This window comes from Taudactylus pleione, unplaced genomic scaffold (genome assembly GCF_031769625.1).
Source record: "Taudactylus pleione unplaced genomic scaffold, aTauple2 ptg000067l, whole genome shotgun sequence".
Classification (NCBI taxonomy): Eukaryota; Metazoa; Chordata; class Amphibia; order Anura; family Myobatrachidae; genus Taudactylus; species Taudactylus pleione.
In genome coordinates this window covers 61,556-73,745 of record NW_028284469.1, presented here as the reverse complement: position 1 = coordinate 73,745, position 12,190 = coordinate 61,556, and the positions used below count along the sequence as shown (strand labels likewise).

General features: G+C 43.6%; 1 protein-coding gene across 2 annotated transcripts in view; it reads right to left on the bottom strand.

Moving 5' to 3' along the window:
• The window catches only part of MFSD6 (major facilitator superfamily domain containing 6), a 73,249-nt gene that overhangs the window by 6,612 nt on the left and 54,447 nt on the right, over positions 1–12,190 (bottom strand). For both annotated transcript variants that reach the window (XM_088466939.1, XM_088466940.1), the window contains exons 4-6: positions 10,359–10,520; positions 9,228–9,326; positions 6,382–6,662 (exon numbers count right to left, since the gene is read on the bottom strand). In XM_088466939.1, the coding sequence (XP_088323065.1) occupies positions 6,382–6,662; positions 9,228–9,326; positions 10,359–10,520 (542 nt within the window). The remainder of the gene's footprint in view (positions 1–6,381; positions 6,663–9,227; positions 9,327–10,358; positions 10,521–12,190) is intronic.

The window sequence follows — 12,190 nt, the reverse complement described above, 5'->3', positions numbered from 1 at the left end:
TGAGGGGCATTGGGCATACAGAAGTGTAGACATGACTGAGGGGCATTAGGTATACAGAAGGGTAGATATGACTGTGAGGGGCATTAGGTATACAGAAGTGTAGACATGACTGAGGGGCATTGGGCATACAGAAGTGTAGACATGACTGAGGGGCATTAGGTATACAGAAGGGTAGATATGACTGTGAGAGGCATTAGGTATACAGAAGGGTAGATATGACTGTGAGGGGCATTAGGTATACAGAAGTGTATACATGACTGTGAGGGGCATTGGGTATACAGAAGTGTAGACATGACTGTGTGGGGCATTAGGTATACAGAAGTGTAGATATGACTGTGAGGGGCATTAGGTATACAGAAGGGTAGACATGACTGTGTGGGGCATTAGGTATACAGAAGGGTAGATATGACTGTGAGAGGCATTAGGTATACAGAAGTGTAGACATGACTGTGATGGGCACTGGGCATACAGAAGTGCAGACATGACTATGAGGGGCATTGGGCATACAGAAGTGTAGACATGACTGAGGGGCATTGGGTATACAGAAGTGTAGAAATGACTGTGAGGGGCATTAAGTATACAGAAGGGTAGATATGACTGTGAGGGGCATTAGATATACAGAAGGGTAGATATGACTGTGAGGGGCATTGGGCATACAGAAGTGTAGACATGACTGAGGGGCATTGGGTATACAGAAGGGTAGACATGACTGTGAGGGGCATTGGGTATACAGAAGTGTAGACATGACTGTGAGGGGCATTAGGTATACAGAAGGGTAGACATGACTGTGAAGGGCACTGGGCATACAGAAGTGTAGACATGACTGAGGGGTATTGGGTATACAGAAGTGTAGACATGACTGTGAGGGGCATTAGGTATACAGAAGGGTAGATATCACTGTGAGGGGCATTGGGTATACAGAAGGGTAGATATGACTGTGAGGGGCATTAGGTATACAGAAGGGTAGATATGACTGTGAGGGGCATTAGGTATACAGAAGTGTATACATGACTGTGAGGAGCATTAGGTATACAGAAGTGTATACATGACTGTGAGGGGCATTAGGTATACAGAACTGTAGACATGACTGTGAGGGGCATTGGGCATACAGAAGTGTAGACATGACTGAGGGGCATTAGGTATACAGAAGGGTAGATATGACTGTGAGGGGCATTAGGTATACAGAAGTGTAGACATGACTGAGGGGCATTGGGCATACAGAAGTGTAGACATGACTGAGGGGCATTAGGTATACAGAAGGGTAGATATGACTGTGAGAGGCATTAGGTATACAGAAGGGTAGATATGACTGTGAGGGGCATTAGGTATACAGAAGGGTAGATATGACTGTGAGGGGCATTGGGTATACAGAAGTGTAGACATCACTGTGAGGGGCATTGGGTATACGTAGACATGACTGAGGGGCATTGGGCATACAGAAGTGTAGACATGACTGAGGGGCATTGGGTATACAGAAGTGTAGACATGACTGTGAGGGGCATTGGGTATACAGAAGTGTAGACATCACTGTGAGGGGCATTGGGTATACAGAAGTGTAGACATGACTGTGAGGGACATTAGGTATACAGAAGTGTATACATGACTGTGAGGGGCATTAGGTATACAGAAGTGTATACATGACTGTGAGGGGCATTAGGTATACAGAAGTGTATACATGACTGTGAGGAGCATTAGGTATACAGAAGGGTAGATATGACTGTGAGGGGCATTAGGTATACAGAAGTGTAGACATGACTGTGAGGGGCATTGGGTATACGTAGACATGACTGAGGGGCATTGGGCATACAGAAGTGTAGACATGACTGAGGGGCATTGGGTATACAGAAGTGTAGACATGACTGTGAGGGGCATTGGGTAAACAGAAGTGTATACATGACTGTGAGGGGCATTGGGTAAACAGAAGGGTAGATATGACTGTGAGGGGCATTGGGTATACAGAAGTGTATACATGACCTTGATGGGTACTGGGCATACAGAAGTGTAGACATGACTGTGAGGGGCATTGGGTATACAGAAGTGTAGACATGACTGTGAGGGGCATTGGGTATACAGAAGTGTAGACATGACTGAGGGGCATTAGGTATAGGAAGTGTATACATGACTGTGAGGGGCATTGGGTATACAGAAGTATAGACATGACTGAGGGGCATTAGGTATACAGAAGTGTAGACATGACTGTGAGGGGCATTAGGTATACAGAAGTGTATACATGACTGAGGGGCACTGGACATACAGAAGTGTAGACATGACTGTGAGGGGCATTGGGTATACAGAAGTGTAGACATGACTGAGGGGCATTAGGTATACAGAAGTGTATACATGACTGTGAGAGGCATTGGGTATACAGAAGTGTAGACATGACTGAGGGGCATTAGGTATACAGAAGTGTATACATGACTGTGAGGGGTATTAGGTATACATAAGTGTAGACATGACCGAGGGGCATTAGGTATACAGAAGTGTAGACATGACTGTGAGGGGCATTAGGTATACAGAAGTGTAGATATGACTGTGAGGGGCACTGGGCATAGAGAACTGTAGACATGACTGTGAAATGAATAATTTGTAGTTTTCATTTAGGAGAGTGGGGTCAGATGAGGTGTGAGGTATACAGCACCCCATCTGGGGACCCAATAGTTATTTAAGCTGTAAATTTGGAAACAATACATTTTATGTACAGTCTCTTATACTGTGCTATAGAACGGTGTCCATGCTGCAGAGATAATCTCCAAATGACATATAACCGTCCCGTCTCCATGCAGCCCCGTTATATGTGATACTTTCCAAAGAGATGGGTCACAACAACAGAGGAACGTGGGTGCACCTTACCTTTACTTCTTGTTTCCCAACTGTTATTCCACAAGCAGCAATGGAAAAACAACACTTAATACACTTCTCTGTACAAACACAACACAGGATGAATAGTTTAGGTCCAGCAGAAGGTTTGACATTTGTACCCAGAGAACCTGATTCCAAGTTGTACGTAATGTGATCACAATTGTGGACGCCTGCACCAGACGGAACTACTGCAAGTGCAGGTATCTGTGTGATCGCACCGCTCCCAGACTGAAAACGGCGTGCACTGTACATATACGCGCGACTCAGAATAGGTGGTAACCCGAAGCTACACGCCCAGGGCATACCCACGGAATGTTTTCTTTCACTTGCTGCCCAGTAACACCCATTTTGTCGTTACAGAGAAAACATGGAGGTGCATGGGGCTCAGAATTACACACAAGTTCCTATAGATGTGTATGGAGTGGTGATGGGCGGCTCGGAGCTTCCCGTCAATTGTGGAGATCAGAAGGAGGCAAAACGTCATCTTTCACGGACAAAACAACGTCTTTGGCCCGTATTCAATTAGAGGCGAAAAGTCGGAAAGGTTTCGCCTGTCCGACTTTCCGCCTCCTTCAGAGGCGAAAACTTTTCATACGCGTCTCCGCTTTTCGCCCAATTCAATTCCTAACCGCATGAAAACGGAAAGCTGCGAATGCGGAACAGGCGGAAAGTACCGTCAGAAGTGGGGAAAACAGTCTGTACCCCAAAAAAAGATGTACTAACATAGGGAATTAATGTAGATGTGTCCTAATACCCCTTATAAAAGTGTTTGGGGTACTTAAGTAGTTTAAATTGTTTCTTAATAGCGTCTATGTAAAAGTGGTGACGAATGGCATAAAGAAGTATTTTTGGTGAAAATAAGTAGTCAAATTTGGGGTACATGAAAATGGGTGCTAGCATATTTTAATGTTTCTAAAGTGAACTTTTAAAAAATTTCAAAAACGCACCTGCAATCCCCAAAACCCCTGACCCATCTTTGCAGACCCCCAAGAAGTCTATTTCGCTAGTTTTTATGCTCGTCTCCCCACTTTTTACTTTTTCGCCCCAAAAATAAATGTACTTTTTTGAGTTGTTCTTAGGTTGGGGGTTTTTTTGCCAGATTTGTCCTTCGGGGGACTGTACCGAGGGTTCTGGGTTGTTTCCCCACCTTAAATTAAAGATTTGGCTTTTCTTTTTACCGGCTATCCATAGGCGAATCTTTTTCGCTTATTACATTGCATTGAGTTTCCGCTTAGGCGAATTCCGGCTGGAATTGAATTTGGAGATCAGTTCCGACCAAGTGAAAAGCGACAATACGTAAAACTTTTTCGCCGATTACGGCTCTTCGCTTCTAATTAAATAATGGCCTTTGTCTGAAAAAAGATGACGATTTGCTTCATTCTGAGATCCGGACTTGGCGGGAAGATCCGAGACAAAACCGAACCGCTCATCTCTAATATGGAGCCCTGCGATGCAAGCGTTATTTGCTAGAGTTCACCAGGTGCGGCCGCATCCGAACTTACGTGTGACTGGGAATCAGGTGCGCCGAATCTACAATATTACATTTGTGGTTATACTAGAAAGCTGGATGTGAGCTGGCCCTAGTGTACAGTAATACGAACGGAGGAAATAAATACATACAACATAATAACAAACACATGAAATATATTACAGCCAATATCTGTACCATGTAAAAGAACAACAGTAATAGCGTAAGTAGCAATTTGGGTTGGAAACCTCATATATCAAAGACAAGACAAATAAATCCAGTGCGATCTGTATAAATAGAGTAGCCCAATATTAATCATATAAAAGCCCTCACTGGACATTCTTAGTACATACCGGAACCTTTAACATTAACACTAACATTTAAGCTGCATACACACACAACGATTTTTTGAACGATTATCGTTTAAAAAAATCGTTCACTTTCTGAGTCAAACGATGAACGATTATCGTACATGCGCGTTCACGTTTGTAGTTTGTAGTTCAGTCAGACTTGTCAACTCAACGATTTTCATTAAGTTGATATGCAAAAATCATTTGTAGTTCAAAAAAATCGTTCATTATACTTTAAAAAATCTGACAGATAATCGTTCATAAAATCGTTGGTAACAAAATAGTTGTGTGTGTATGCAGCTTTAAGGTGCATACACACGTAATGACTTTTTGAAAGATTTAACTATAACGACATCGTTATCGTTCAATCGTTGAATAAATCGTTCAGTTTCTGAGTTATAAAGATGAACGATTATCGTTCATGCGCGTTCCCGTTTGTAGTTTGTAGTTCCTTCTGACTGACCAACTGAACGATTTTCATTAAGGGAAGTTACAAAACTCGTTTGTAGTTCAAAAAATCGTTCATTACACTTTAAAAAATCTGACAGATAATCTGACAGAAAATCGTTCATAAAATCGTTGGTAACAAAACCGTTAAAGCTGCATACACACACAACGATTTTCGAAATAAAACGATTTTAGTAAACGATTTTCATTCATTTTTTCAAGGGAAAAATGGACGAAAATCGTTTACTAAAATCGTTCATTTACAAAATGTAATGAACGATTTTTGTAACTTTCCCTTAATGAAAATTGTTAAGTTGTTCAGTCAGAATGGACGATAAACTACAAACGTGAACGCATATGAACGATAATCGTTCATTGTTTAGGCTAAAAAATACAACAATTTTTTTAAACGATTGAACGATAACAACGTCATAGTTACACTTCATCTGTTAATCATTATTGCTGGGCACTGAGGGCCGGATTCAGAGCCAGTTAAAAAAAAAAATGTGGGCAATTTGCACCTTGGCAAAACCAAGCAGCGCTGCAGTTGGGGCAGATGTAACGTGCAGAGCGATTTACACTTGGGAAGGGGCGTGTCATAGCTTCATTCTAAATTGCTGTGTAAAATAAGCTGCCCAGTATTTGTGGCCTACATGCGAAAGCAGTCGGTCTTTACCCTGCATCCAAAAAAAAAATTAATTTGCCCCCCTTGGAGTGCAACATGGTTTGTTCCAGGAGCAAATTGCTCCTTTTTTTGTATTTGTTCCTAGCTGTGAATGAGGACCTGCAGGCCATATCCCAAGCACTGACTTCACCTATGTGGGTTTATTATCTATTATTATCATCTGCCGGGTCAACCTCCGCCACCCCAGTCTCGCCTACTCTCCGGCCTCCCGGTCTCTCCTGCTTTCCAGCCTGCCCTCCGCCACCTCCCTGCTGCTCTCATACCCCTCCATCCCACTCTCCGTCTTTCTCCTGTCCGCTCCCTGTCCCGTTTCTAACATTTACCTTCCTCCGTTCCCAGTCATCTTAATGTGCAAGGCGCACGCAGCGATAGACAGGGCACACGCTGTGTACGTTAGGTCACGCTTGCATGTACAGGCAACATAAGCGTGATGGCCTAATTAAAATCAGGATGTTAAGTATATACAGTAGATATGTAATGCTACCATTGCACCAGCTTGGGATGATACTAACAGAGCCAGCACGTTATGCACCAAGTCTGCCTCAGCTCTGTCTAGTCCTGATGGACCTTACCTGCAGGGGCTGCTTCTCGGAGCTCTGGCTGTTTTTGGAAACAGCCAACATTTCCTTGACTTGATAAAAGGCGTAGGCGAGAGAGACCCAAGGGGAGGAGGTTATGCCCCACGCCGGGCGGTTGACATCCTCCTGCTCCTCCTGGTGCTTGGTCTTCTTCTGTGGTAGCTTGGCCTGGGCACAAGGCATGATGTTCCCCGAGTGCTGCGGTACCAGGTCGATGGTGGCGATGGGAACGGGGCTGGAGGGAACGGGGATCCTTTCTGCCAGCATGGATTCATCTGCAATAAATAAGGTCAGCAAATACAATTAGTCTTCATTCTAGCACCCTGCACCCGTCACACCCCGTGCAGTTCCTCTTTCCTGCCTGGGGGTGTCGCTCTCTGTTCTGGTGCGTCTAGCACACTCTGGTCTGTAGCTCAGCAGTTTGTTGCATCAGCTAAGTGTGCTAGAAGCACCAGAACAGACAGTGACACCCCCAGTCACGGGTTGTGACAGGTGCAGGGTGCTAGAATGAACACTAGGGGGTAAATTTACTAAAGTGAGAGTTTTTAGAAGTGAGTTTTAAAAGAGATGTTGCCCATAGCAACCAATCAGATTCTACTTACCATTTAACTAGCACCTTCTACAAGATAATAGCTAGACTCTGATTGGTTGCTATGGGCAACATCACTTTTAAAACTCTCCTCTAAAAACTCTCACTTTAGTAAATTTACCCCTAGCAATGATACAGTACATGGGTGTAAATGTACTGCAAAATCACCAGCCATGAGGGCAACAGGAAGCCACTCGCCCACCCCTGAGACGCCCGCCAGGAACGAGAACTGTAATAATATTTATTGGCAAATATTCACTCGTTGAAAAACCAACACAAACTACTCTTTGCTTTAAGCCGCTCTGTACGGCAAGAATAAAGGGCATTACTGTAATAAAGAGAACATTAGACACCAGAGGATCCTATTCTCCTCATGTAACATGATCTTGCATTACATCACAAAAGAGGTCTTGCATAGAGGAGCCAATATAACAATCCTGGTACATGTAACGTGTACAAGGCCTGAAGCACAACAGAGCTCCGAGTCCATAGAGGAAATAGTGCTAAATACACTAACACACATATAACGTGGCACCTTATCATACAGGCATCACATCTGACAGGTTATAAACCTCCTATACACCAGCAGCCACACGTGTGTTACAGATATTATATTGGAGAATTAAATTTATTTTCTATCTTTGTTTAATCCGAGAGGAAGAGTTGCGAGAACATTTATTAAATACCATATAAGGTATGTTTGCTACAGTATGTACTGACGCTATGACAAAGGCTGGGCTGTGTTACTGAAAACATACATTCTATTACAACAAGATAGACAGATAGATAGATAGATAGATAGATAGATAGATAGATAGATAGATAGATAGATAGATAGATAGATAGATAGAGCTGAGGGACAGAGTAAATACTATTAGCTATACAAGCATACATAATACTTTGACCTACACTTTGGGTCTAATTCATGCTTGTACACAATTGTGATTTTTTTTTTTAGGCTTCGGAACTGCAAATCTTAGCGAGCGAAGCTGCCGCCCAGAAAAGAAGATAAACGCCCACCGGAACCATCGCAAACTCATATACGCAGACTATACGTCAGAACGAGAGACATCGACTGCTACGCAGACTGGCCGCGGCGGTAGCAACACAGACGCCATGTCTCACTACGTAGACGATCGCAGCTGACAGATACACGGCCTGGAAAAGGCCATGACACGTCTGCGTTTTTGCTGCTACTCCCCCTAACCTCCCCAAATGGTCCTTTCCTGTCAATCACTCTCTACGATAAAAGCCCAGTATGAGCACGATCGCAAAAGCATCTTGCTCAGTGTGATCGCTGCGCACGTGCTGTCTAGGTAATCGCTCAGCTGCGTGAACATCGCCGAATGCGTACAAACAGGAATTAGAGCTTGTGCCAGGAAGAACTGCACTTTGCCAAATGAAGAATTAAGTTAATCACTTTGCAACTTAATGGGCCTCACATAATTTTTCAAATGTCTCCAGACAGTATTATTTTGTCCTAGTATTTTAATTAAATATCTGCATTGATGTATTAATGATTATATATATATATATATATATATATATATATATATATATATATATATATATATATATAATAAGTGTGAGAGCATTACTGGGCTCCATCCCAGCCAGGGAGCTTTTATGCTCTTTCCATGCAGTTTCCTTCAGTTTCCTCTCAGAGTTCATAAATATACTGGTGGTTAATTAGCTTCAAAATAACTTGGCACTAACGTGCGTGTGTATGTGTGCGCACGTGTGCGTCTGTGATAAGGAAGTTAAATTGTAAGCCCACTGCAGCAGGCACCGATGGGACGGATCACGCTTTCTGTGACGCTAAGCTCTAAGGCTATTGTACACGCTACGCGATGTGTGTACCTAGGGACGGGACGACACCATGGAAGAATACACTGCGCCATCCGTAGACACCGCACGACGCTGTGTATGACGGCGCGATGTGCCTTTCCATGCCGCATGCGTACATCAGACGGGAAGATGCGACGAACGACGCACGTGAACGCGCGATTGACTGTACACGCTATGTGATGTGGATGATATGTCATTCCAATTGGGGTGAAAACTACATATCGTCCAATATATCGCCTAATGTGTACCCGGCCTAAGTGGTCAATATGTCAACTAAAGTATGAGAAGAAAATTAATAATAATAATAATAGATTAACCAGCACTTTATCTTCCATATAATGAAAGTGACAGTAGAAAAGCAATTAGTACAGTGTATAGCAAGGTCTTATGTCCTGCAATGTACCTTCTTCCTTCTGGGACACTGCCACCCACTGTATGAGGGCAAAGAGCAGGAGGATGACCAGCGACGCCATTCCGATGCCCCTGAATGTCTCTGCAGCACCTGGAACACACACAGCCAACAGGGAACATAAATACATGCAGAGCACAGATATAATTAGGTAAGTACAGGAGGGGGAGGGGGCGTCTGGCTGGTATCCTCCCTACAGACCTGAAATACTCTGTGCTCCTTGAATTATAGGGGTGAAGCCGCTGCCTGAGCCTTTAGTCCAACCTGTGACATCGGCTCCGACCTGCAGCTTTGGCGTAACCCATTTACGGCGTCATTCAGAGGTGGACGCCAATGCAGCCGCGACTTCACCTTATGATAACGCCGCAGCTGATGAGATCCGTACAGACACACAGACAGGCTACAGCGCTAATCCGTCGCTGTGTGTAAAAGAAGCATCATCTGTCGCACCGACGGACATTACACCGGCCCTATGGAGGCGCAGAATGTCTGTCTGAACATGGTCGCCAAAATCAGTGCAACTGCAGAAAACAACGCAGTCTCTGACACGCCCGCGTCTGGCTAGCAAACCCTCTTACCACCCAAGAACGCCCACTAAAACTGCCTCTCTTTGCATGCGAATATGTTCTGCGCCCCCTGGCGATAACCATCGGGAAAGCGCGACTGAAAACATCGTCTGCTTGCGCCGACACAGACATTACCTGTGAATGAGGCCCTTATTCTCTTGATAGACGATACCGGTCAGATAGTCACATGATGGAGTATAGTAAGAGTGTACAGCGTTACGTCATGGCGCTAGGGGGGGAAGGGTGCCTCTGCGGAACCGACTATAAAGTGGACGGCGATAAAGTACCAACTACAGCTCTTAACGGTCACTTTTCAAGGAGCCGATTGGTTGGGACTTTATCTACGTCCACTTAATCTCTGGCCAAGGCTTAGTACATAAACCCCTGTATAGCAGTGCGTCTATCAGGTGAGAAGAGTGTATTTCTGGGCATTTACCGGGCACTGGACAATTATTTAAGAAACAAATTATTTTACATACTTTAAACAAACCGGATTCATGTTAAAAAGAGACAATGAGAAGCCGAACTCTCCCCCTAAGGGGCGTAAACTGCGTCTTACCAAAGAAATTGACCAAGACCCCGCCAATCATGGCTCCACATCCTCTGCCAAGCCCCAGATGGAGGCCTTGCAGTATGCCCTGGGCGGAGGTACGTAAGGATGGCGGCACAGCGGCACTGAGATAGGAGATGCACGCTGCCCATATGGCTGCATGGGTCACACCTGTACAGAACAAACACGGATATTATAGTGTGCAGTAGTACAGTACATTAAGGACAGGTGTGAATGCAATAGGGTCACACCTGTACAGAACAAACACGGATATTATAGTGTGCAGTAGTACAGTACATTAAGTGTGAATGCAATAGGGTCAGACCTGTACAGAACAAACACGGATATTATAGTCTGCAGTAGTACAGTACATTAAGTGTGAATGCAATAGGGTCTGACCTGTACAGAACAAACACGGATATTATAGTCTGCAGTAGTACAGTACATTAAGTGTGAATGCAATAGGGTCTGACCTGTACAGAACAAACACGGATATTATAGTGTGCAGTAGTACAGTACATTAAGTGTGAATGCAATAGGGTCAGACCTGTACAGAACAAACACGGATATTATAGTCTGCAGTAGTACAGTACATTAAGTGTGAATGCAATAGGGTCTGACCTGTACAGAACAAACACGGATATTATAGTCTGCAGTAGTACAGTACATTAAGCGTGAATGCAATAGGGTCACACCTGTACAGAACAAACACAGATATTATAGTGTGCAGTAGTACAGTACATTAAGTGTGAACACAATAGGGTCACACCTGTACAGAACAAACACGGATATTATAGTCTGCAGTAGTACAGTACATTAAGTGTGAATGCAATAGGGTCTGACCTGTACAGAACAAACACGGATATTATAGTCTGCAGTAGTACAGTACATTAAGTGTGAATGCAATAGGGTCTGACCTGTACAGAACAAACACGGATATTATAGTGTGCAGTAGTACAGTACATTAAGTGTGAATGCAATAGGGTCACACCTGTACAGAACAAACACGGATATTATAGTCTGCAGTAGTACAGTACATTAAGTGTGAATGCAATAGGGTCAGACCTGTACAGAACAAACACGGATATTATAGTCTGCAGTAGTACAGTACATTAAGTGTGAATGCAATAGGGTCTGACCTGTACAGAACAAACACGGATATTATAGTCTGCAGTAGTACAGTACATTAAGTGTGAATGCAATAGGGTCACACCTGTACAGAACAAACACAGATATTATAGTGTGCAGTAGTACAGTACATTAAGTGTGAACGCAATAGGGTCACACCTGTACAGAACAAACACGGATATTATAGTGTGCAGTAGTACAGTACATTAAGTGTGAATGCAATAGGGTCACACCTGTACAGAACAAACATGGATATTATAGTGTGCAGTAGTACAGTACATTAAGTGTGAATGCAATAGGGTCACACCTGTACAGAACAAACACGGATATTATAGTGTGCAGTAGTACAGTACATTAAGTGTGAATGCAATAGGGTCACACCTGTACAGAACAAACACGGATATTATAGTCTGCAGTAGTACAGTACATTAAGTGTGAATGCAATAGGGTCACACCTGTACAGAACAAACACGGATATTATAGTGTGCAGTAGTACAGTACATTAAGGACAGGTATGAATGCAATAGGGTCAGACCTGTACAGAACTAACACGGATATTATAGTCTGCAGTAGTACAGAACATTAAGCGTGAATGCAATAGGGTCACACCTGTACAGAACAAACACGGATATTATAGTGTGCAGTAGTACAGTACATTAAGTGTGAATGCAATAGGGTCACACCTGTACAGAACAAACATGGATATTATAGTG